This window comes from Camelus ferus, chromosome 13 (genome assembly GCF_009834535.1).
Source record: "Camelus ferus isolate YT-003-E chromosome 13, BCGSAC_Cfer_1.0, whole genome shotgun sequence".
Taxonomy (NCBI): Eukaryota; Metazoa; Chordata; class Mammalia; order Artiodactyla; family Camelidae; genus Camelus; species Camelus ferus.
The window spans coordinates 6,908,734-6,934,220 of record NC_045708.1 but is presented as its reverse complement, the minus strand read 5'-3'; the positions used below and the strand labels follow the sequence as shown (position 1 = coordinate 6,934,220).

The window sequence follows — 25,487 nt, the reverse complement described above, 5'->3', positions numbered from 1 at the left end:
TACTTGGGAACAACAGCTAGAAAGGAAGCACAAAGGCTTTCTTCAAGACAGACAAACGCACCACAGTTTGTACTGTAGTGTGTAACTGAACTGGCCTGCTTTGTCTCTAGACAAAGAATCCACAGCTCTCATTTCAGAAAAGGGTCACCTACCTGCAATGGCCTGTACAGCCACACGCAGAAATCCCCGCACTTCACCCTTCTCACTGACAATGGCCACCCTGTGAATCAGAGGCACGGGGTACAGCAGGTTGCTCAGGTAAACAAATGCCCTAGAGACAGAAACCAGGAGACAAACATCTGAGCATCCCACAGACAGAGAAGGTGGCTTTCAGATTTACCGAGAATACCTTCATGAAACTGTGAGCTGGCTTCTGGGCCCTGTCTTAAGGTTGCCTCTCTGTTCTGTACTCTCAGGCTGCCTCCAATGGCTTTTTCAGCACAAATAATATATAAACAAATGCAAATGCTCGGTAAGGCACTTGAGAAGACCAACTTATACCAAATTACTTCCTATAGAAATTACTACTGTACATAGAAGAGTAACAGTTGGAAGTAGACTTTCAAGATACTGCTCTATAAATACTACTAAGGATGGGGAAATGGGAGCCCCTTAAACTCTGACCTTTTAACGTAACTAATTACAAAAAGGTTTTGTTTTGCCCAACAGACAAAACAGAAATCAGGAGACAAAAAAAAAAAAAAAAAAAAGTCAGAGAAATGTGACTGAGATAGAGTTAATAACTCTAAACAGACTTCATGTCACAACATTATGGGTCTTTATTTTTACTCTAAGAAATGACTATGATCTTCAGGCACCGTGACTGACACACACATGCAGAGAGGCTACAAAGCCAGAACTTTCTGAGTTAGGAACTTTTGGGAACTCTGGATGGGCATCAAGATAAAAAAAAGGCAAGGGAGAAGAAGACAGCTGATCCCTAAAGGATTGCTTTTGCTCCTAGAGTCCAAAACATAACTCAGAAATGCATATACACAAGGTAAGACCTAACATTTTCTATTTCAAATGAACTAGCAAAGTTATACCACACTAGTTCTCTTTTCCTTCTTTCATTATTTTGTAGCTATTGATTTTTTTTAAAGCAATAAAAACTGGTGATGACAAAGCTTGGGTGTTCATTCCAATTAGTGGATGGGAAACAGAATCTAGTTCCTACTGTTACTCTTGTCTTCCCACTTGGTATGTGCTGATCTTTGAGCACAGACAGGACAAAGAGCAAACATTTGCATCAAGAAGTCAACCTTAACTGAACATGACACATACAGGCATACCTCGTTTTATGGTGCTTCGCTCTCTTGCGCTTTTATGCAGACATTGCATTTTTTACAAATTGGTTTGTGGCAATCCTGTCCCCAGCAAGGTGCCACTTTTCCAACACCATCTGCTCATTACACGTCTCTGTGTCACATTTTGGTAATTCTCATAATACTTCAAACTTTTTCGTTATTATTATTTTTATGGTGATCTGTGATATTACATTATAACTGTTTTGAAGTACCACAAATCACATCCATACAAGACAGTGAACTTAATCAAAAAATACTGCTGTGTGTTCTGACAACTTCACCAAGAGGCCATTTCCCCCATCTCTCTCCCTCTCCTGCAGCCTCCCTCTTCCCTGAGACACAGAAATACTGAAATTAGGCAAATTAATAATCCTACAATGGCCTGTAAGTGTTTAAGTGAAAGGAAGAGTCTCATATCTCTCACCTTAACCGAAAAGCTAGAAATGAATAAGCTTAGTGAGAAACATATATTGAAAGCAGAGATAGGCCAAAAGCTAGGACAGCCAAGTTGTGCTGAACAGCCAAGTAGTGAATGCAAAGGAAAATTTCTTGAAAAAAGTTAAGAGTGCTACTCCAGTGAATACATAAATGATCTAAGAAAGCAAAAAAGCCTTATTGCAGACATGGAGAAAGTGTTAGTGGTCTGGACAGAAGATCAAACCAACCACAATATTCCCTTAAGCCAAAGCCTAATCCAGAGTAAGGCCCCAAGTCTCTTCAATCTATGAAGGCCAAGAGAAGTGAGGAAGCTGCAGAAGAAGAGTTTGAAGTTAGCAGAGGCTGGTTCATGAGATTTAAGGAAAGAAGCCACCTGTATAACATGAAAGTGCAAGGGGGAAAGCAAGTGCTGATGTAGAGAGTGCAGCAAATTATCCAGAAGGATAGAGCTTAGATAATTCATGAAGGTGGCTACTCTAAACAACAGATTTTCAATGTAGACAAAACAGCCTTCTATTGGAAGAAGATGCCTTCTAGGACTCTTATAGCCAGAGAAAGGTCAGCGTCTGGCTTCAAGGCATGAAAGGAAAGGCTGACACTCTTGTTAGGAACTAACGCAGCCAGTGACTTTAAGTAGGAGACAATGTTCATTTGCCATTTTGAAAATCCTAGGGCCCTTAAGAATTATGCTGGATCTACTCTGCCTATGCTCTATAAATGAAACAATAAAGCCTGGATAACAATGTATCTATTTACAACATGGTTTACTGAATATTTTAAACCCACTGTTGAGCCTACTGCTCAGAAAAAAAAAAAAGATTTTCCTTTAAAAATATTACTGTTCACTGACAATGCACCTGGTCACCCAAGAGCTCTGCTGGAGATGAATATTTTCATGCCCACTAACACAACACCCATTCTGATCAAAGAGTAAATCTGACTTTCAAGGCTTACCATTTAAAAAATTCATTTTGTAAGGCTACAGCTGACAGAGATAGTGACTCCTCTGATGGATCTGGGCAGAGTAAATTGAGAACCTTCTGGAAAGGAGTCACTACTCTAGATGTCATTAGGAACATCTGTGGTTCATGGGAAGAGGTCTAAATATCAATATTACCAGGAGTCTGGAAGAAGCTGACTCCAACCCTCATGGGTGACTTTGATGAATTCAAGACTTCAGTGGAGGAAGAAACTGCAGATGTGGTAGAAATAGCAAGAGAGCTAGAATTAGAAGTGGAGCCTGAAGATGTGACTGAATTGCTATAATCTCATAACAAAACTTTCATGGGTGAAGAGTTGCTTTTTACGGATGAGCAAAGAAAGTGGTTCCTTGAGATGGAACCTACTCCCAGTAAAGATGCTGGGAAGACTGCTGAAACGACAACAAAGGATTTAGAATACTACATTAATGTAGCTGGTAAGGCAGCAACAGAGTATGAGAGCACTGACTCCAATTTTGAAAGTTCTACTTTGGGTAAAATGCTATCAAACAGCACTGCATGCTACAGAGAATTCATCCGTGAGAAGAATCAATCGATGTGGCTAACTTTACTGCTGTCTTATTTTAAGAAACTGCCACAGCCACTCCAACCATCAGCAACTTACGCCCTGATCACTCAGCAGCCATCAACATCAAGACAAGACCCTCCACCAGCAAAAAGATTACAATTCACTGAAGGCGCAGATGATGGCCAGCATTTTTTTTAAGCAATGAAGTATTTTTTAATTAAAGGCATGTACACTGTTTTTTCAGACATAATGCTTCGCACATTTAATAAACCATAATGTAATATAAACATAACTTTTATATGCACTTGGAAAAACAACAACAACAACGAAAAACCTGGGTGACTTGCTTTATAGTGATATTTGCTTTTATTGCAGCAATCTGGCAATGAACCTGCAATATCTCCGAGGTATGCCTGTATGCATGTCTGCTTCTTTTCCTGCTCTGAATCTACTTTAAAACAAAGAAAAGGAACATGGAGTGGATTCTTGGGGTTTCAACTCAAAGTAATGAAAACAATTCCGTAAATAGACAAAATACACTAAAGAAAAACAAATGTTAATAAAACTTTAAGAGCATAAATGAAATATGAAAGTACAATAAAAATAATTGCAAGTGAACACTGAATCAGATCAGATGACGTCTATTTCCCTTTCAGTCTGCTCCAAAGGTGGGGGAGGGCAATGCTAAAAAATACAAGGGTAAAAATACGTTGTACAAAAATTCAAAAACGAAAAATCTAGAAAGGATTACAAAGAAGACTCTCAAACATCAAGTACTGTGACAGAGTTTAAAGACTACAAATTTGGCATAAGGTACCAAATGGATAATTTCACTTCCAAAATCAGCACACAAACAGACCACCTTCATGTCCTAACAGCCCTCCAGCCAGACTTGCTCACTTTTAATGTCCAGGCCATTAAAGAGCCATCGCGCACACTCGTCCCATCTGCTCCTCTCTGAACTCTACTACCCACCTCCTGCCTCTGATTTCACTTCTTCAGGTCTTATCCCAAACACCACTCTCAAATGACAGGTCCCCCCAATGTTTTATGACCTCAGTAACACACGATTCCATCATTCCTACGATTTACGTTTATGAGACTGTCTGTTTCACCCACCAGACTGTAAACCCCTGAGGGCAGGAACGATGTCTGGTTTTGCTAGCCATTGTCTGCAGAGGGCCTGGTATATTTATTGAATAAATACACTCTGTAAATATCTGGTGAGTGATTGAACATCTGTGTATATAAGTGCATGAGAAACTGATTTGTCCTCTAAGTAGAAGTGGAAGATTTTCCAGAAAAATGGGTTAAACCAGAGGTAGAGAAGTAAAGCCATTCAACTTTATATTAGGTTGATTTTTCAAAGCCACATTCATGATGGGTATTAACTATAATAGAACATGTTTAGATTCCTAACTATATTTAATTTGTAGAGTATTTTTATACTTAAAAATAGCTATTCAAAACAAGAACCCCTGTTTTTAATTACACCTGTGTGAGTGCAAATTAAAGATGAGCATCCCCTTTCTGCCCATGGCAGTGGCTACTCCGTAAGTGGAAGAATAGAGAGGATTTCTGTGGATCTCCCTTTCTAGATGAGAGAATTCTAGAATTCTACGGCAGTGGTGTGGGCATCGGCACTGTGACTACACAACTGCACAGTCAATAGACAGCTCCTCGTCCTACTGTTAGAACATAGGCTTTGGCCCAAAATCAATTATTTGAGCTGTATAAAAGTTCCAAGGTTTTTGAAACTGGCATTTTTATAATTACTCGTCATTCTTGAGAGTCCTTGTACCTTGACCTAGCAGACTGAAGGAGAACAGGAATGAGAGAAGGGAAGATGTAAAGGACATATTAGCATAAAGTTCTGTGACGTTACATAAAAAGGGAAACAAATTCTGTCAACATAAAGGTAATAAAAGTCAGCATAATTATGATTCTAGTTACAGAAAGAGTATCAGTTCAGGTACTTAGGAGACTTTTAACCCAGAAGACTAGCTTACACACTTCACGTTTCATCCCAAATTATGACGGATGATCATAACATCCCAGCATGCCACAGAGAACAGCTAAAGGGACAAGCTCTTTTAGTTTGCATGTAAAAATTCACCAGAGGCAGCCAAGGCCATGAATCCTACAAAAGGAATTTCACAAAAAACTGGAAAATTTTATAAGTGTTTGCAGTCAAGTGCCAATAGGGGAAATCCAATTCCATGTATCACAAGAACAGCAAAGAAGCTACTCCTCTTACACAGAGAATGACCAGTACATAACTGGGTGACGCTGCATTAAATTGTTAGGTAAGAAATGCAGTCGAGGGTGAAAATAAAAGACTTATCCTTCACTCTAAATTGCCATGACTTCACCTCCTCTCCTAACACTTTTCTTGCAAAGCAAAGTCAGTTTTAAAACCTGGGAACCCAAAGAAATATTAAGGTCATTTCTTGAGCCACAGCTCCACAACTATTTTATTTGAAAATCAAAGTAGAGTTGATTGCTTTATATCTACACTTTAATCTGATATGATTAAAATGAATACAACTAGAGAGAAAATAATACATATTATTTTAAGGCAATGAATTTCCACATTAAGAGGGATTCTGACTTTTAAGTTTTTCATACAAATGCTTCTGAGTAGAACTCTTCATTTTGCTAGTGTGGATGACAGACTCTGAAAGGTAACAGGTATCTCTAAGGCTCTTTCTTTTTTTGCCTACCTAAGTCTTCATTTTACACTTAAGAACCTAAAAGGCCTCCGATTGAGCTGCTCATCGTAAGTTTGGTCAGTGTTCTTCCCACCATGTCACGCAGGAAGAAGCTGCCTGGTCCTCACGCGCCATGATGTACAACAAAAGTGAGCAGCATTAGAAGCACCACTGACACCAGGACTAAGCAGTTAATGGGTAGAAACTTGGTTCCAGCTTCTCACCCTCTTAGAAGACAAAGGAAATGGCTGAAGGACACACACAGCCATACAATTAGGAAAGCATTATGGTCCCATTATTTGCACACAGAACTACCTTTCTTAATTTTAATAAAACCAGCTTCTCTGAAATTGTAAGCATCTATCTATTTCTGGCAATACACCAGACAATGTTCATGGTAGTATAATCCCTTTATGTTTATTCACAGAAATACTGAATAAATGCCCCTTCATTGTTGTAAAACCCCGAGACTGTCTAATCTTACAACCCATAGTCATAACTGAGGCTTTAATTTCTATCAAAAAGCTTTTCTTTTCCCCCTTCCCATAAAAGTGATCATTTTCTGCGTTGTTTATTTAGTTCTCACGAGGTAACCAACACCATACTATGAGCTAAGTTTTTAGAACTTATGTCCCTACTGGGTCAGGAGACTAACTGCACTTTAATTTTTAGGTAACTGGTGCTTAACCATTAACATTGATGTAATTTTCCTTATTTTTAAAGGGTTCAACAATATGTGGTTCTAATGCACTATTCAAAGTAAATTTAACACCTTAAAACCTAGACATACTTTCTTGTTAATCCAGTAAGTGCTGCACTGTTGAACTGGTAATTAAAATTACTTCAGCATGAAGACTGGATGTAGACAAAGACCCCAGTGTCAGGAACATGTGCGTCAGAGTTCTGCATCACTGACAGATGGGGCCAGAGACAATGCCTCAGTCTGGTAAATTAAACTTAACACAAAGCAGTTTCATGGAGCACTGAACAAATATCCATTGTTGATGGTGTCAACAGATAATTTTACAAGATTCATCATTATAATGCCTATAGGTAAAATTTCAGCAGAAGCCAAAGATCTATGAACATGGCCAAAGAAAGGCACCCCTTTTACTTAGACAGAGGAAACTTCCCATTCCTGATTCTTTTTTGGACCCACAGACTGAGCAGGAGATAACTTAACTCTATTCTTGATTCCACTTTTGTCCTCCTGACCCCTGCTGATGCCACGAATCCTCCAGCCTGACCCTGGACCTGCTCCGCTTTCCTTCTCATGTTATCCCAATGGTTCCTCACTCACATTCCTACAATGAGGAAACACTGGACCACAGTAAAATTCTTCGAGCCCACCCTGTAACACTTGACTCTTAGCTTTAATTACTTTCTCCTCTGGGGTTTCCTCCTTCAGAACAAAACTACTGGGCAATTTAAGACAAGGGATCCTCCACGGAGAGTCTTCACATGGTGCCATATGCTGAACCAAGAAGGCCAGGTACCTCACAAACGCTGCCTGAGAGCTCTCTCTAGCCAGATCAGCATGCCATGAATTGAACTGGCTAAAGCAAAATTGTCCAAAATTGCACAAGGAGCCTCTTTAGAGCAAGAGCTGGTCCCTTTTTGCCTTTCTCACTTTAACCTCACCAACCTTCCCACTAAAATGAACCATGGGGATCGGTCGTAAAACGGGTCATGCCCGTCACTGAAGAGATCTGATCCCTCCTCCGTCCCTGCGTCAGAGCCGGTGTCATCCACGAACGCCTCATCATCAAAATCCTCCATCTCATCTTGCTGCTCGTCAGCCAGCTCAGTGATGTCGGAATCGGCCGTGGAAAAAGTGGGGGAGGGTGTGCGGTCAGCAAGGCGCTCATTCACACAGCCGTGGAAAATGGGGGAGCTAGACACCAGGCAAGACGCCGATTGACACAGCCAAGGAGAGAGGAATAGTTGGTTAAATAGGAAGCTATAGATGCCACAGGACAGAACCCACTGGGGAATCAAAACAATACAAGCAAATGGAAAAGCAACAGGATAAAATAAGCACAAATCATCTAGTTCAGGTGAAAGGGAACAAGGACTGATCCTTCAAATAAGAAAAGGAAATACGTGAGTAGAATATCCCAGGTAAACACCATGCGGTTAAACATTTACATTCCCCAGTTCACAAAACAGATCAGCAGCCAGGTCTCTAAGGAGCCACTCAGTATCAGGTGAATAATAAGGTTAAATCTTTATTCCAATTCCCATGTCATCTCAGAGCAGAAGACGAAATGGATGAAATGGCACATGGCAAAGCAGGTACTGCCTCGCTTGGGTGAGACGTGTTTGGCCAACTCACCTCTTTAGAAACAGTCTGTCATCAGAGCAGAGTGGAAAAGACTTAACTTCATTTCTACAAAATACTATGACTTCAGCTCCTCCTTTTAACCCTATTCCTTTAAAACTGTCAGAAAGTTTTCGCAATTAAAAAAAAAACTGAAATTCTGAAATCATTAAGGGGAAAACTTACATTTCTGTGCTTTTAAGATTCTAATCCTCTAAGAACGTGACTCAATATGGACTCACGGAGGCACTATTTGTTTTCATTAATGTTGAAAATAAAGAATACACAAGGAGGCTCAGGTGGACTACTAAGGTGTGCGATTAATTCACTCTTGGCAAAGACAAAAGTGAGACGAATTGCTTTAAAAAATAAAGTGACGACATATCAGATCATGGAGAGACTGTATTTGTGTAAGTTGTAAGTCATATTGTGATTTTAAACTGCAGGATGGGGGAGGGTACAGCTCAAGTCGTAGGGCTCATGCTTAGCATGTGTGAGGTCCTGGGTTCAATTCCCAGCACCTCCTCTAAGAATAAATAAATAAACAAACAAACATAATTACCTCCCCCAACCAGGGAAAAAAACATAAAATAACTAAACTATGCAGAATATAGACATAGGTTTTCTTTTAAATCTATTTTGGTCAACTGTAAGACATTTCGCGAATGACTTGAGAGGCAGGGAAGACTGTCAGTTATTCTAATTCAAAGTCCTGAGACTTCAAACAAATATGCACATTAGATAAAACTGAAGGGAAACATACCAAATGACACAGTGGCCTGTCTATGAGTGGATAAAATTATAAATGGGGTGCGGGTGGGAGAAAATAGCCTAGTGGTACAGTGCCTGCCCAGCACGCACGAGGTCCTGGGTTCAGTCCCCAGCACCTTCACTAAAAAAAATTAATACAAACTTAATTATTTCCTCCCCTCCTCAAAAAAAATTATAAGTGGCATTTCTTCATATTTTTTCTTTTAACTTTCTGTATTATCTGCTGAGGTTTTAAACAATTAAAATAAAACCATTCATTCTTTAAAAAGAAGACATCAATAAAATCATCACATACCTTCCTACAAGTTTGAACCAATGGAACCGATCATAAAACGGATCACTGCCAGTCATGGTGGCTTCACTCTCATCCTGGGCACTGGAGGCCATCTCACCTGCCCTGTCATACATCTCTCGCATCAAGTCCAGCCTCTGCCTGTGTCATGAACACAAAGTGCACTGGGTTAGTATCACAAGCCCACATCAAAACTTCATTTTGGAACTATCCTTCATGCAGGATTTTAAAAAGCTGCTCCCACCAACTAATGATATTAAAAAAGAATGTAGGTCAAAAGTACAGAAACCAAAATACTCAGGATTCAAAGTGTCTAAGTCTAGAGACAAGCCATCAAAAGTCCAGAGTGGCCACCCAACCTCTCCTCTACTGAGTTATAGGAGAAATGCAGTTCAATGGTGTATGGTATCTCAAATATGCTGAAACAGAAAATACCTCATTGTACTAAATGTAAAGGCTACATTGTAACTTTCCTATTTACTATTCATCATCATGAGATCCAGGACAGAAAAGATGAATAATTACTAGATCCAAGACAGAAATAGATATCATAAAATTAGAACAGTTAAAATGTAAGCGCATCTATGGTGGGTTAATTAATTTAATTTTCCCCCCACAAATCTGCGTGTCATCCTTGCACAGAGGCCATCCTAATCTTCTCTGTATCATTCCAATTTTAGTTTATGTGCTACCAAGTGAGCATTATGGAGGGTAAATTTAAATTTAAACATCTACAAGTGACAAAGGTGTTCAGAGTAGGATTCATTCACTGAGAAGAAAACGGATGTATAGCAATTATCACTGGCCAGCAACAGCATTCAGAAATACAGAAAAGCAAGCAACAGTGACATCACAGAGAGGAGAGTCTGAGGGAGCCCACTCGAGCAATTCATTATTATTTCCTAAATAAAACAATTGGCTGTAAGTATATCATTTTCATACTTCAGTTTCTCCAAAGACCAATAATGTGTTGCTCCGTTCTTCAGATCCTGGACTTCTACTGCCACCACCGTACGAGGGAAAGGCCTGTCTTCATGAGTTTTTTCCATCTCAGTGGGAAGTAGTTCAGGAGGCAAAGGGGAGTACAATGTGTCAGTCAGCAGAACAAACTGAAACTGTACCTGAGTGGAAAGAAGAAACCATCGACAAATGGCCTTTTTGTTTTCAGCAAGTAAGCTTCAGACAATATGATGATGCCCAATGGGGAAGAGGTCAAATAGTAGTATGTGCTCAACAGTTTGTGATTATATGAAAAAAACAGCCACTTGCCTATTAAATCATTTAGCTATTTACAGACTTTGTTTACCTAGCCTGGCACAGTGTTTTCACACAAACTAAAATCTCAATAAATCTATTTTGGTTGACTGAATGAAGACTTCCATAGAGAACAAAAGGTGGACAAAGGAATGCATCTCTAGACTCTCACTAATGAGGGAGGGTGGCCACGTGTTAAGGTCTTCCACTTTAAATTCAGATGGTTATAATTACTACTCTTTAAAGTGTTATAGGGTAAATGCTTTGCATTCATCATGTCATTTATAGCTTGGTACCACTCTCTATTTTTTTTTTACCAACTATTAATGAAATGCTAGGTAAGAGAAAAGACACAGTCCCTGCCATCATGTAGTGTACTTGAAGAGGAAAATATCACAAAATGAGATGAGGTACCAAGATTATAAATGAAGAAGACATCTTATTCCCATTTTACAGAACCAGATATAGCCCTAGGAGAAGATGATTTTTCCCAAAGTCAGGCAGTCTGTGTCCCCACCTAATTCGCAATATTTCACCCCTTCCCCTGTGCCCCTCATGATCTTAGAAGTCAGGAGACCATTACACAGTGGGACATAGAGAAGAATGAATCTAGGATGCGTGTGATGTTTTGGTAATAGTAATCACCATATATAGGCACTACTTCAGCACTTTACATGTGTTCACTCTCTCATCCCTCACAAAACCCCTGGGTGGCAGGCGCTGCTGCCAAGCCTATTTTGTAGATGAGGGAGTGGAGGCACAGGGCTATTAGGGTCAAACAACTATGAGAGCAGAGACTGGAACATAGCTGCCTGGATACAGAGTGCATGTGCTTGTCCACTACACAAAACTGCCTGTCAAACCCTAGAAGAGGAGAGGGTACACAGGACTTAGAGGTGTAAACTCAATGGCAGAAAACTAAAAGCGAATTGAGATCTTCAGAAACCCAAGATAAGTAGTTTTCTACTAATATGTTCCTCTAGCTTACAGTCTCCTCATTTGTAAAATAAGCTAGAAAACATGCTATTTTAAAAACTTCATGTGACAAATATTTAATTAGTACCTACTACGTCCCAGGCACATATATGGAATGAATGCATAAATAAAGCTATTTCATGGCAAAAAGCTGCTGAATTCACTAGAGGGAAAAATAAGCTCAATATGAGGACCACAAACCCCATCAGGCTCAGCTTCGCCTCCAGATGGCCCATGTTTCCACACCCTTCGTACCTTCTTCTTTAATTCCACACTGATGGCGTTGGCCTCCTTCAGGTAAACAGCATTGCCCCAGAGTAAGTCCCTTAATGAGGTAAACTGGTGAGACTTCCATTTCCGGAAGGCCCACTGGGCCAGCTCAAATTCCTGCTGTGTCCAAGGAACTGAAAGAGCAAACAAGTTGTATTTAATGGTGATCTCGTTCTATGTGGAAATTACATCTCTCCTCTACCTCCTCTCTTTCACCAAATTAAGGTATTTTCCAGTCTTTCTCCATTCTTTTGTTTTTTTAAAGATACAACTCTAATGTGTGGCTTATAACAAAGAAAAACTCCTAGTACATTGTACAACTTCAGATATATTTACTTTTCTTTTTAGTACAGGAAAAAGAAAGCCATATTTCACCCTAGATATTTAAAAATAAAGAATTTAGTACATAAATTAAGAGTTCCTTTAAAGTTAATTTGAAGCCTTGAGATTACTGAGAGTTTGTGCAGTGAAATGAAATGTGATGAATGTTCATACTACACTGTGAGGCAACAATTAAAATCCTAATTCAACTAAGAAATTCCGGAAAACTTAAGATAGAAATGATAAGCAATGTGATTAGTAATCTGCCAGAAATAGCTTTAATGTATGCTGATATATTCCAAAGCCCTCACCGGGAAATCCCTGACATAAGCCATAAGCCAGCAAATAAAACAAGAGTATCTTAGCAAATAAGCTCTATATTTACTTGCAACACATATATGAACTTCATATGTACAGTAATATAAGACAGTTTACATAAATTGCCCAAGAGATTTGTATGAAGACTACACTCAGAGAGCTTGTGTTCTAAGGAAAGCCCCACTCCCACCTCCTAGAATATAGCCTGGACTCTCAGCATTGAGCATCTTTTAAATCAGCTTTAAATTGGCTCAATAAAATGTCAATAAATGGTAAGGCTGATCAACTATGATCAAATCCAGCTTTGATCACAGATAAAAATGATTAATTTGACAATACAGATCCAAAACATATACACAGGAAAGTTTCAGTCTCTAGATTTCACCTTCTTCCTCCTCCTCTTCCTCTTCAGTTGTTTCTGCAGCCAGGGATCGGGTCTCCACCTGCTTCTGCAAGGCCTGCAATTTACTCTCATAGTCCTGAATGAAAAGAAAGGAGATAACATGTAGGGGAGAGAGGAAATAAGAGGGAAGGAAAAGAGAAATGAAAGGAACTTGGGCAAAGTAGAGAAAGCAAAAGACAAAGAAAAGAGAAGGCAGAGTCAGGAAACAATAAAAAGAAAGACATACAGAAAAATGCTTTCGAAAAAAACTGTACAGCATGCAAGACAGTCTGTAATGGGTAAATGGTTTTAAAAAATCTTGTGTTCTGAGGAATTTAACTGCAGTCTCTCTTTCTACTCCCTCAGACTCAAGAGTTCTTTATTTGGGGATGTGGTAGAGGAAAGAGGGGTTTTGAAGGAAAAAAAATGCATGTGTTCCTAAATGTTAAAATACATTTAAATAGTATCTTTACACATCCAAGAATTCCAGAGAAAAACAACACTGGAAAAGATTAAATTCAATAGTATTGCCAAGAGTTCTAATTATCTAATTGTTTAGATGGGAAAAAAATTCAGACCATAGACTCCGAAGCTCCCTATGGATGAAATATTACTATCTTTGCAGCTGTAGGATGAATTTAGACCTCAGGTAACCAAAAGATCACAGCGCTATTAGGATCAAAATAATCTATATATTGCATTTAGTTATTTTAGTTATTCAATAAAGAAGCTTTTTTTAAAAATGTACTATTATAATACAAAATGTATTGTTATAATACAATCATATTTATCCTTCCTTTCTCATCTACTCAATGCAGTCTCAATGAGGGTGATATCACTCCTAAGAGGGCAAAAAAATGGTTCTTGGGGGATAAAAAAAAATTACTTTTTATGTATAAAGCACAAATAAACATACAGTATGTACACTGATATACTGTATATCTGAGGTATTAAAATTTTATGGTAAGGAGAGATTAGGGGGAAAATGTTCAAAAAGGTTTCTTGGCGTGTTAATGAAAAAAAAGTATGCATTTTTGGAAAATAAAACAAGTGAACAAAAGAGACCTTCACATAATAAAATACCAAATCACAGCATAAGGACAGCATTTTAAGGTACGCTATTGGGTTTCTTGCTTCTTTGGGAATGGCTCGGTTACAAGATGTTGATCATGAGACAGAGAGTCTAGGTATGACCACGTTCTGTTTTCAAACAGAGCTCTCCAAATCATGAATCAAATATTCCATGCATTACCACTGAAAGCTTCCCTAGCAAACTCCATTACAAAAGGCACTCCCAATGGCAATGCTAAGAAGGATGCAAATATTCTCCAAGCTCTAGCCATTTATCAGTTAGTCTCACAAAGGAAGCTCTCTCTCTTTAGTGGAGCTGGCAGTGACCAAAAGCCAGCAAAACAGCTTTTTAAAGACATCTAGACACAATTTTGGAAGACTGTGAACTGGGGTGGGGGCAGGGGAGAGAAAAATATAAACTAGCAGGTAAAAGACTTGGGAGACTTGGGCATCTTGCTCTTACTAGTCTTATAATTCTGGGAAAGCTAATCCTGTCTACATTTCACTTTTGTCATCTCCTTAAAATGAAGATTTTAGTATCTGACCTGCCTACCCAACAGCGCTGTAGGAAGGACCAAATGATGAATCACTAAAAATATATGTGAAAGTCCTCTTAAGTGGTAACATACTATCAAAATGACAGGCAGTGTTTTTAAAAAGTTTATTTTCTAGGTACACCTAGCCCCCATCTTGGTTTCTAAATACCATTCCCCACTAAAAGGAGGCGGAGCTCCTTGGGAAAACGACTGATTTCAGGTTTGGAGGAAGGAAAGTACAAGGTGACCCCAGAATATCTTGTCCCAGAAAGCAGAGTATTCAGACTGATGAGATCATTTCAGAGGGGCAAAGACTCCCACTGGCCAAAAAATAACAATAACGGGAAAAGACTATATATAGCACATTGAGTATAAAAAGAATCTGTGAGTCCACAGTGATACTGAAAGGAGAGAAAAAGGGAAAGCCCTTCTTTACCAAAAAACAAAACAAAGGCAGTTAATAAATGCAGAGGGAATGACAATTAGGAAATCACTATATTGCAACCCCAGATATAGTAATTTAATCAGGCAAGGATCATTAATAAAGCTAAAACAATTCCATGAAAGGCAGATGGAAAATAGAATATTCACACAATCTGAAGTGCATACTAATGAGAAAGAGCTGGGAAATAATCGCATTAACTAAGTTTATTAAACTTTAACATTACTGGTAATAGGACAAATTGACACTTTATGTCCACTGATGTGAAGCAGTGTAAGTACACAATGTAATCTTTATAGCATTCTTTTTTTTTTTCTTTTTACAGAGGGGAGGTAATTAGGTTTATTTGTTTACTTTTTCAATAGAGGTACCAGGGATTGAACCCAGGGCCTCCTGCATGCTAAGCATGTGCTCTACCACTGAGCTATACCCTTTCCTTCCGGATCTTTATAGCATTCTTAACAAAAATGTTTAACTTAAACCTAATCTTGAAGAAACAATCAGACAAATTAGAATGTGGCCTAGACTCTTCAAAAATACCAGTGTAACAAAAGATAAAAGAAACATCAGAACCAAATGCAATAAATTTTGACTGGATCTTGGACTAAAAAGATGGCACACACACTTCTAACATTTATATTTTTTAGACAATTAAGGAAACTTAAAAATGGACTGTATATTATGTGATATTGAATCAGTATTAAATTTTTGGATGGGATAATGTTATTAAGAAACTCCTTGATTTTAGGAGATACACACGTATTTAGTGGTAAACTGACATGATATCTGCAACTTACTTTCAAATGATTCAGAAAGAGTATATAAATACGGGCATACAAAGGTTCATTGTACTATTTTTTCAAAATAAGAGGTTGGGGGAGGGTCTCTAAAAAACCTATGGATTATACAGAATTCTTTCAGCAAAAAGAGAAAGACTGCTGGTTCATCTAAAAATCATCAGGTGGAAAAAATGTTAATATTTTATTTGAGAATTTTTTTGATTTTTCATTTTCCCCCAATTTTTTAATTGTAGTAATATACACATAAAATTTACCATCTTAACCATTTTTAAGTATACAGTTCAGTGGAGTGAAATATGTTCATAATGTTATGCAATATCACCACTATCCATTCTCCAGAACACTTCATCTTGTAAAACTGAAACTCTTCATCCATTAAACAGTAACTCTCCACCCCACTCCCACCCCCTGGCAACCACCATTCTTTCTACCTCTACTTTCTGTCTCTACAATTTTGACTGCTTTAGGTATCTCATATAAATGGAATCATACAATTGTGACTTTTTGTGACTGGTTTATTTTTGAGAATTACCTCAAAAATAGATTTAACAAGCTGGTCAAACTACCAATGAAAATAAAATCCTCAGACTCTAACAGTTAAGGATAAGAGTGACTCTCCCTAAAGGCTGTGGTTGTGACTTAGTGGCCATAAAGCTGACATAAACATATTTCCCATAACGCTATGGACCTAAAATTTTAACTGCACTCTGACCAGGGAAAACTTCTATAAGTAGTTGGTAGTCCAAATACCAACACCAATTCTTGAACTGGCCTCCTCTTCCCCAGATCAGGCTGCATGTGAGCTTCCAACAAGGACATTTTGCATGTTACCAGAAAAACTCTAAGTACTGGATTTTCCTACAACAAACAGAGAGATTCAGATACTACTGCTCTATTGATTTCACGATGAAAACTAGGATAATTATGGAAAGCACCCTAAAAAATAACGTATTTATCAGTAGCCTTTTGTGTTTATAGGAAGTCCCAACTAGTTGAATATATGCTCCATATTTAAGAAGGAGGCACTGCCCTGGCTGTTCCCTCTTCTAGAATGTTCTCTCCAACCCCACCATCCTTGTTTTTAAGTTTACTTTGTGCCAGGAACTGATTTTCAGTCATCCCCATAATCCTGTGAAGATGCTACTATAAAAAGAAAGGAAAGAAAGAAAGAAAGAAGAAAGAAAGAAAGAAAAAGAAAGTAAGGAAGAAGGAAGAAAGAAGAAGGACACGGAAAGAAAAAGAAGAGAATCAAGACAGACAAACCCCCTCCCGTCAGAACTCGAAAGTCTAAACCGAAATCCTCCTTCCCCGTCGGACTTAAGAGGCTTAAGAAATGAAATAACTTTCCAAAGATTAGAATTAGCAAGTAGTAGAAATAGAATATGAACCCAGGCAACTGGGCTCAGAGCATGCTTTTTTTTTCTTCTTTAAACCGCTATCCATCCATTCATACCTTTTTCACTCCTACTATGTACTAGATATCTAGCCAGGAATACAGTGGTCAATAAGACAAAAGTCTCACCAGCGAGGGAGAGATGATAAACAGTAAACAGACACAGAATGCACTACAGAGAGAAGTACTATGAAGAAAGATAAAGAAAGGCAGCTATCAGGGGTTAACAGAGAGAAGAGAGGAGTGGAGAGGAGGAAGACTTTTAGATTAGGTGATGGGGAAAGCCCTCCCTGTACAGATAACATTTTATCAGAGATCTAAGCATGCACACCAAGATCTTTGCTGGGGGTTGTTTATTCCAGTCAAATACAACGAACCGCAACCACAAAGGTCCTGGATGGAAAGGAGCTTGGTGTGTTTAAGCAAGAAAACCTTTGTGGGTGGACTGGAGAAGTGAGAAGGGTCGGAGATACAGTTGAGAAGACAGATAGGAACTGGGTGATGGACAGCCTTATAGGCCATAGGAAGGACTGTGGATTTTACTCTATGAAAAGCCACTGGGTGGTTTAGAGCTGCGAAGAACTATATAGTTTAGCACATGTTTTAAAAACAATACTCTCCATGGAGAATAGCCTGGAGGCTTGGAAGTAAGGCTAGCAGTCATGAAGGTGTTGCAGCAATTTCTAGGGAGATGGCAGTGCCCTGGTCCAGGGTATGAGCAGCAAAGCTGATTTTAAAAAAAAGAATGAATCTGGGATAAGTTTTACAGGCAGAGGAAATGTGACTTACAGGTGATGTGATCATGGAGTGTGAAGGGAAAAAAAGGGGAACTGATGATCACTCTTGGATTTTTGGCCCGAGCTAGCTGTTCTGGCTTAGATAGTTTAAACATGAGATGCCAGTTAGCTCTCTGCATGCCAGGACTGGAGTTGTGTCAGCGTCTAGAGGTCACGAAGAAGGTCCAGGCTGGAGAGAGCACATCTGTGAGTCAGTATAGAGGGAGGCAGGGCAGTGGTTTGCAGACAGACAGCCTGCCTAAGACTGGACCTGGCTCCCCACTTAGCAGCCGTGTGACTATGGGAAGTATGTAAATGGGAATAACAATACCTACTTCACAGAACAGAGGTATTGTGAGAATTCAGTGAGCTAATACATGTAAAATGTTTACTGGCCCAAGTACAGTTGACCCTTGAACAATGCAGGGATTAGGGGCACAGACCCTCTGCGCAGTTGAAAATGTGAGTGTAACCTTACAGTGGACCCTTGATTTCCGAGGTTCCATATTCGCAGATTCGACCAACAGCAGATCATGCAGTACTGCGGTACCTACTCACTGGAAAAAAATCCACATAAAAGTAGACCCGCACAGTTCAAACCTGGGTCGTTCAAGGGTCTACTGTAAATACTCTACACACACAAGGTGTTGTGTTCGCCATCATGTGTGTCAACAGGGAAGGTGAAGCCACAGAAATGCATGCGATCACCTGGGGGAATGAACAGATAAGGAAACAGCCAATGTTTGTGGCCACAGAGACCATGAAGGAGCAGGCAGTGAGGCTGGAGGAAAATTAAAAGTCAAGAGAATGAAGTGTTCCAAGAAGTAAAGAGCAGGCAACCAGTGTCAAATGCTAGACAGATTTAGTAAGATGAAGACTGAGAAAACACCCTGGATTTGTCATTGTCGAGATCTCTGGTCACCCTGGTAAGAGTGGCTTCAGTGATGAAGTGGGAACAAGGTCTGACCACAGTGAGTTCAAGTAAGAACGGGAAGAGGAAACGAGAAAAAGAAGGTGGACAACTGGGAAACAGTATAGAAAACTCTCTCAAGGAGTATTTCTAGAAAAAGGAACAGAAATGGAGTGGCAGGTCACAGAGAACACAGAACTCTTTTGATACTGGTGAAATAAAGACATGCTTGTATGCTAACAGGAACAGTGCAGAAGGAGAAAACCTATGCTGTAAAAGAGAAGAAGTAAGTGTACAGTAAGTCCTTCAGAAGGCAGCATGAAGGGAACAAGGGCAGGGCTAAGACGGGAGTATGGACAGCTCTTCCACCAGTGATAGCAAAGGCCAAGTACGAGTTTGGATGCATGATGGATACACGCAGACCCAGAACTGGGAAGAAAAGGAAGTTTTCTTCTGATTGCTTCTTTTTCTCCAAATGACAATCATCAGCTGAAAGCAAGGAAGAGCCTCCTTTCATTCACTGAGGTGCCTGGCTGTACATTTTCAGAGCACCTGGGCTTTTCCCCCCAACAGCATTTGTCACAGATATCCTGTATAACCACTGGTGTGACCGTCTGTCTAATGGCCATCTCCTCCACAACTTGGGGAACTTCACAAGGCCAGGGATCTGTCATTCACCATTGAATCACCAGCAGCTGGCACCTGTCTGTCTTCTAGGCCAGACACACAGTCATGTATTGATCTTCTAGTTAATCGTTCTCAAAAGTGAGAGACCACTTTCTAGATCAAGGGTGGGCAAATCTGTGGGCCAAATCCAGGCCTCTGTCTGTCTTAAAAAACACAGGAGTCTTGTCGAAACGTAGCCACCATGTCCACTCTTTTGCATACTGTCTATGGCTGCTTTTCTGCTACAACAGCAGAGCTGAGTAGTTTCCATAGAGACCATGAGGCCCACAAAGTCTAAAATATTTACAAGCTGGCCCTTTACAGAAAAAGTCTGCCAATCCCTGTTCCAGACAGTGGTTTTCAAAGGTGGATGCTGATCCAACAGCATCAGCATCACTTGGGAACTTAGAAACGCAAATGATCAGACCCCACCCACGACCTCCTGAATCAGAAACTCTGAGGGGTGGGCCCAGCATTCTATATTCTCACAAGCCCCTCCGGGGAGTCTGACGCACACTACGGTTTGAGGCCCACTCTTCTGGGTGATGTGTACAGATGAACAGTGAAGAAAATAAGACAGGCAAGGTGCTTATTCTAGGTGAGTTTACATTCTCATGGAAGGACCTAATAAGTGCATAGGTAACTACACGTTATCATTATTATTAGAACAGTGTGAGTCGTCCTGGGATAGGCTGGGGCAGGAAAAGGGGACATGAGCACTGATCTGGAAGAAGAGTTAAGTGTAATGAGAAAGGACTCCAGTCTTAACGAAGTGCAAAAGCCCAGAGGTAGGAACAAACTTGGCAAAAGTCCAAAGTGCTTGCAGTGAGAGAATGTTTAGAGATGAAGTCAGAGAGGCAGGCAAGAAGCCAAAACATGAGAAGCCTTGGAGGCTACGATAAGAGATTCCAATTTTAATTTGCGATGAGAAGCCACTGGAGGCCACTAGCACTATGTGACTTTTGTTTTTAAAAGATGCTGGTTGCTATGTGGACAGTGGAGTACAGGAGTCAAGAATAGAAGTGAAGAGACAAGTTAGGAGGCTACATATAGCACAACAGGTGAGAGATGAGGGAGCCACAACTATGGCATCTCTGGGGAGGTGGCATTTAAGGTAAAATCAATGTCACAATTCTGGGTTTTCTGGTTAGGCTGTTTTTGACATTAGAAGTTTGGCTCCTTTTGCTAACACTGTCTTTCTCTTTTAATGGCAGATTATAATTGGCAAGCAAGTGCCGGAAGGGAGATGTCCACACTCCAGTTCTTGTCAACACCTTAATTTACTCACCACCAGCAGCACCATGCAGACAGAGTCTCAGATCTGTGCCTCCAGGGGTCCCACAACACCTATTCTCAGACCTGCACAGCTCCTATTTGCTCCCAGTCTCTCAGTCCTGTCTTGGTCTCATTTACTTTACTTTCCAAACATGAACCATGCAAGAGCCTTCATCACCTTGTATACACACAGGGCTTATCCCATCGATGAACTGATTTGTTAATTCTACCTCCAAATAATCTATCAGAGTCATTCCTTCTCTCTTTTCTCCTTGCCTCTGTTTCTCATTTAGTTCAGACAGCAACTTCCCAACTAGAGATCTGGGCTCTGAATTTGCCCCCTTCCAACCCAAATTGGCTATTTCTAAAAGGTGAATCTAATAATGCAATCTCCCAGTTTAATATATTCCATAACACTCAAGATAAAATCCCAACTCCTCAGCATGCCACGATCTGGCCCTTGTCCTCCTGGGTCCCCTCATCTCTTACCACTACCTAACACACAGCTGGTGTTCTGACCACCCCTGAGTTACTCACAGTTTCCTGGACCTGACATGGTCCCTCCCTTCCCTTCTCATTCTTCACTGGGATAAAACTGCAGTTGTTACTTTGGGACTCTGCTCTTGGCTCAGCGCTTCCTCTTTCAAAAGCCTTTTCTCACTCTCCCCACACTCACCCTGTGCACACAACTATCACTGAACATATTAAACTGCATTGGAATCGTCTGTGTTGTCCTAGAAATGATCAGGTCTTGGCCACTTTTCCACCAGTTTCTCCAATAGCAGAGAAATACAAAGTACCTGAATGGAAAGGGTATGAAGCTTGAAGCAAACCAATCCAAGCATAACATTTCCCTCAAGTCTCAAATTTCGTATTAAAAGCTGATGGTGGGAAAAAGAACTCATGTAGTTTTGTATTCTACTCCATTATGTATGATTATGTTGTTTTTCAACATAAGAAATAATGTTATGTCCAAATGTTCAGTAAGACTGACGGTTCAACTCCAGAAAAATCTTCTGCTGTGTCCTGTTTCACCTCTAGCACATCACCAATACTCTGAGTAGAGAAAAACAGTGGTTAAAGGGAAAAAGAAAGCTAAACAGAGTTACTCAAAGCTTTTTAGAAATTTCATTTCTACCCATATGAAGGGAAATATACCATTTCATTTCAAGAAAACCTCAAATCAAAATTATACAATAAAAAAAAAAAACCCAGAAAATACACCTTAACATAAACTCAAAGAAATCAGAAAGGGATATATGATATCCTCATTCATTTTATACTTCAAAAGTTTTCATGTAAGTAAAAATGTAGCATAAAATACGGGTTAAAGATCTCATTTAAGATAGAATTCTGATAAACAGAAAAGAGTAACAGCAAAAACTCTAAATGAATCAAGTTCATGTACAAATATTTTTTAAAAGATTTGCTTTGCAACCAAATCTTTTAAATCTTTCTTCAGATGAAGAAGCAATAAATAAAAGTCAAGACCAAGTTTAATCAGCATCACTGTTTCACTTTCCCCTCCTCCCAAATCAGAGAGAAATCACACTCTTAAAAGATAATTTCAGTTTTTATTGAATGAGGACTTTATTTTTTAACGTTACAAACTAACTCTCCCTTTCTGAAAAGGTAGATCTTACACTCAAAGACAATCTTCAAGCATTATTTTTAAAGAAACTGGGGGAGAAATCCATAGTTCATTAACAAGAAGATTCACAACTTCTTTTTACAGTAATGATGGGAGGAAACCAATACATTTCACAACCTACAGTGGTTCAAACTAAGAATCTAGAGCAGATTTTTAAACCTCAGAAAGATGACATAAAGTGGACAATTATGAAAACTGCTCATTATACAGAATCTGGCTCTAACAGTAGAGAACAAATGCTTGCTTTGCCCTGCGCCTAAGAAGGCATCTTCATTAAGCTACGCCAGGCCACAGCAGCTTCCCCTCCTCCCAGCCTTTTGAACAAATCATTAAGGCAAGTCTACAAAGGACCAGTAAGGCACAGGGGTATAGCAGCTGACTGCAGGAAAACTACGTAACCTCCTATAGTCTGATAGCCTTTCATGCAGACATTGGTGTGGCAAACTGTGTTTTTTGTCCTATTTTGTTTTGTTCTTTTTTCAGCATCAACCTGCCCCTAAAGCACAAGAGGTAACTTCAAGTCACTTCAAGTCACTTCAATGAAATAAACAATTCCCATTCATTGCATTTCCAGTGAAAAGAGAACCAATTTGAAGCATAAGAAAGAATTAGAAGCAAAAATAAAGGAAAAGCCCTTTGGTTTAGACTTAGTAGATAAACAAAATGTCTTTAACTCTCCAAAGAATACCATGGTATATGGTTTGGTTTGTGAAACTGTACCAATTAATTAAGACTCCACTTCCATTACTGTCATACCATTATATAATTTGAATAGCACAAAGTTAAAAAAAATTTCACTATGATAACAGCAAGGCATACTTCAAAAATATAATAGCGGTTTATTGGTGACCATTTCCCTTTGGTCTTGCAGTATTTAAGCTTAGGGACAGATACGGGCAAATTTAAAAAACAAAGCAATATACCAACAGGCTATACTAATCACAAAAGCATGGTGTTAGTCACTTCTTTAGTGAGAGTCAATTAAGTAATTTCATTCACACAGTTTTTTCCCAATAAAGCAAGTGCTATGAAACACATGAAGAGACATATATCACAATCAAGCAAACCTGGGTTCATTTCTTTCTGGTCACCTGAAATTACAGGCGATTTTAGTTATCTAAATAGTTCGGCAGTCTGAGGGCACCTGGATCAGCAGGTGAAGCACGAACACAAACCAATTCTTTGGAATATCGGTGTGGGTCCAGTGCTTACCACAACCCACGTTTGTAAATGAAAATATTGTATTTCTTTTCATTCTATAGTGTCTCCTGCTCACCAGTAGAAACTCACTTCTATTGTTTTGTGTGAAAAGGAGGTACCAGTCCATAATGAGATTAAAAGGCCACCATAAAAATGAAAATATTTAGGTCTATTTTATATAATCTCAAGTTGGGGAAATGAGAGCCCACTTTTGCTACAGAGTTGAAAACTGAGTTAGTAGTAGTAGCAGTATTAGAAAATGAGTTTTTTGCAAGGAACAAATAGTTAACTGAACTGTTTAAGGAGAATAAAGAAGGACAAATGGGGTTTACACAAGATGCATTGAAGTGACTGATGTGAAGTAGCCTACAAAGTATATTCAGACCACTTGGTGCAGGAGATTGTCACCTCAATTAAGTCAGCTCATTACAAACATCATTCAGTGAACCCACTACAGACACCACCCATGTTTAATCTGTCATAAAACTTCAGTTAAAGATTAGGACTGCTCTAGCTATGAAAGCAAAAAAAGCCCCCAAAGTTAACTGGAAGCAATTTTCTGTGCATTACGAAAGCATTTTCATAGAAGCAAAGAAAAAATACTATGATTAAAAATACTGTTCTAATAAAGCATAGTGCCCACACGCAAAGGAAAAAAAGAAACCCATATAATCACAATCTTTAAGGCTTCCTTGAACGTTAATTGCTATCGTGGCTGTAATTTTTCACACCATCTGGAAGACAAGTGTTTGACAGGTGACTTAGTGTGACTTAGGAATCTTCAACAACATGAAGTCAGGCAATCTCACAGGCATCTCTGGCTCTTCATACCGCCTCTTAAAAAAGTTTCTGACAAGTTCAAGAGATGAGAAAGGATGTAGAAAACTATTCTTTTTTTCCTCCCCATCAAAATCCATCCTTTTTAGTGGATTCTCCAGTGAGGCAAACTGAGACCACAACATAGTAAAGTGAGGTATTGACACAATAAAGGTTCATCAGGACTTCTCTTTCATTGTTTGAGTATCTGTGAGCATTACTGCTGTTGACCAAAGAATAGTCTATTATACATCATTTCCTTTATTCTAAACCAAAGTTAACTTATTTCACCATTTCATCATCTACTGAAAATAAGCAGCATACAGCCTAATGCTGTAGCCTTCTTCCCATGTCCGAGCTCTTCCCTCTCCACCAAAAAACCTCCCTCTAAACTTATATATACTGCTCAAAGCATCATACAAGTATCCTGTTGGTATTTCTGTTGGCATGATTTTGGTGAATAATTCAGTGTCTCTGTGTGTATTTGTGTGAGAAATAATACGTTAAACTTCAAAATGCAAACCACAAACAGAAATCCAGATAGGTGCCAATTTAAAGATTTCAGTATTATGACAAAACTCATACATATACTGATGCATTCAAAAGGAAAAAAAAAAACCCTACTGAATCAGTTCTATGTAAAATATAGAAGAGTAAGAAGATGTGGAAGTTCCACGGAAGATGCAAAGCTGTGTACTCTAAAGTATGTCAAGATACTTAGTTCTGGTTTATGAAAATTCCAATTATACTTAAAGAAAGAAACAGACACGGGTAAGAAATTCAAAGCTGTGTCCACACAGTTGCATGATATTATTTTTAAACTAATGTCTAACATTTATGGGGAAATAATAGACATTTAATTCTACAAATCAAATTCCCCTGTTAAATGTCTGCATAAACCAAGAGGTGGGTCTTTCTGGGTATCAGACAAATTTATAAGCATTATAAAAACATAACAAACTTACACCAAAACAAGACCAGTCTGTGTAAGTAAGTATATTATCTAGGCACCAAGAAAAGTGTAAAGTTTCAGAAAATTAAGGGAGGTCTCAGTGGTTTGTCCGCAATTCCAGAAACTGCCCA

General features: G+C 39.1%; 1 protein-coding gene and 1 non-coding gene across 7 annotated transcripts in view; both read right to left on the bottom strand.

The window, feature by feature from the left end:
- The window catches only part of KIF1B (kinesin family member 1B), a 135,355-nt gene that overhangs the window by 32,213 nt on the left and 77,655 nt on the right, over window positions 1-25,487 (bottom strand). For 5 of the 6 annotated variants that reach the window (XM_032495156.1, XM_032495158.1, XM_032495159.1 and 2 more), the window contains 6 exons: window positions 12,872-12,965; window positions 11,833-11,981; window positions 10,291-10,469; window positions 9,352-9,489; window positions 7,611-7,859; window positions 153-271 (listed from right to left, as the gene is read on the bottom strand). In XM_032495156.1, the coding sequence (XP_032351047.1) occupies window positions 153-271; window positions 7,611-7,859; window positions 9,352-9,489; window positions 10,291-10,469; window positions 11,833-11,981; window positions 12,872-12,965 (928 nt within the window). The remainder of the gene's footprint in view (window positions 1-152; window positions 272-7,610; window positions 7,860-9,351; window positions 9,490-10,290; window positions 10,470-11,832; window positions 11,982-12,871; window positions 12,966-25,487) is intronic. The other variant, XM_032495161.1, reaches the window with a different exon arrangement.
- On the bottom strand, window positions 9,946-10,051 carry LOC116668378. Its single transcript, XR_004325548.1, has one exon. It is a non-coding gene; the product is annotated as a U6 spliceosomal RNA (small nuclear RNA).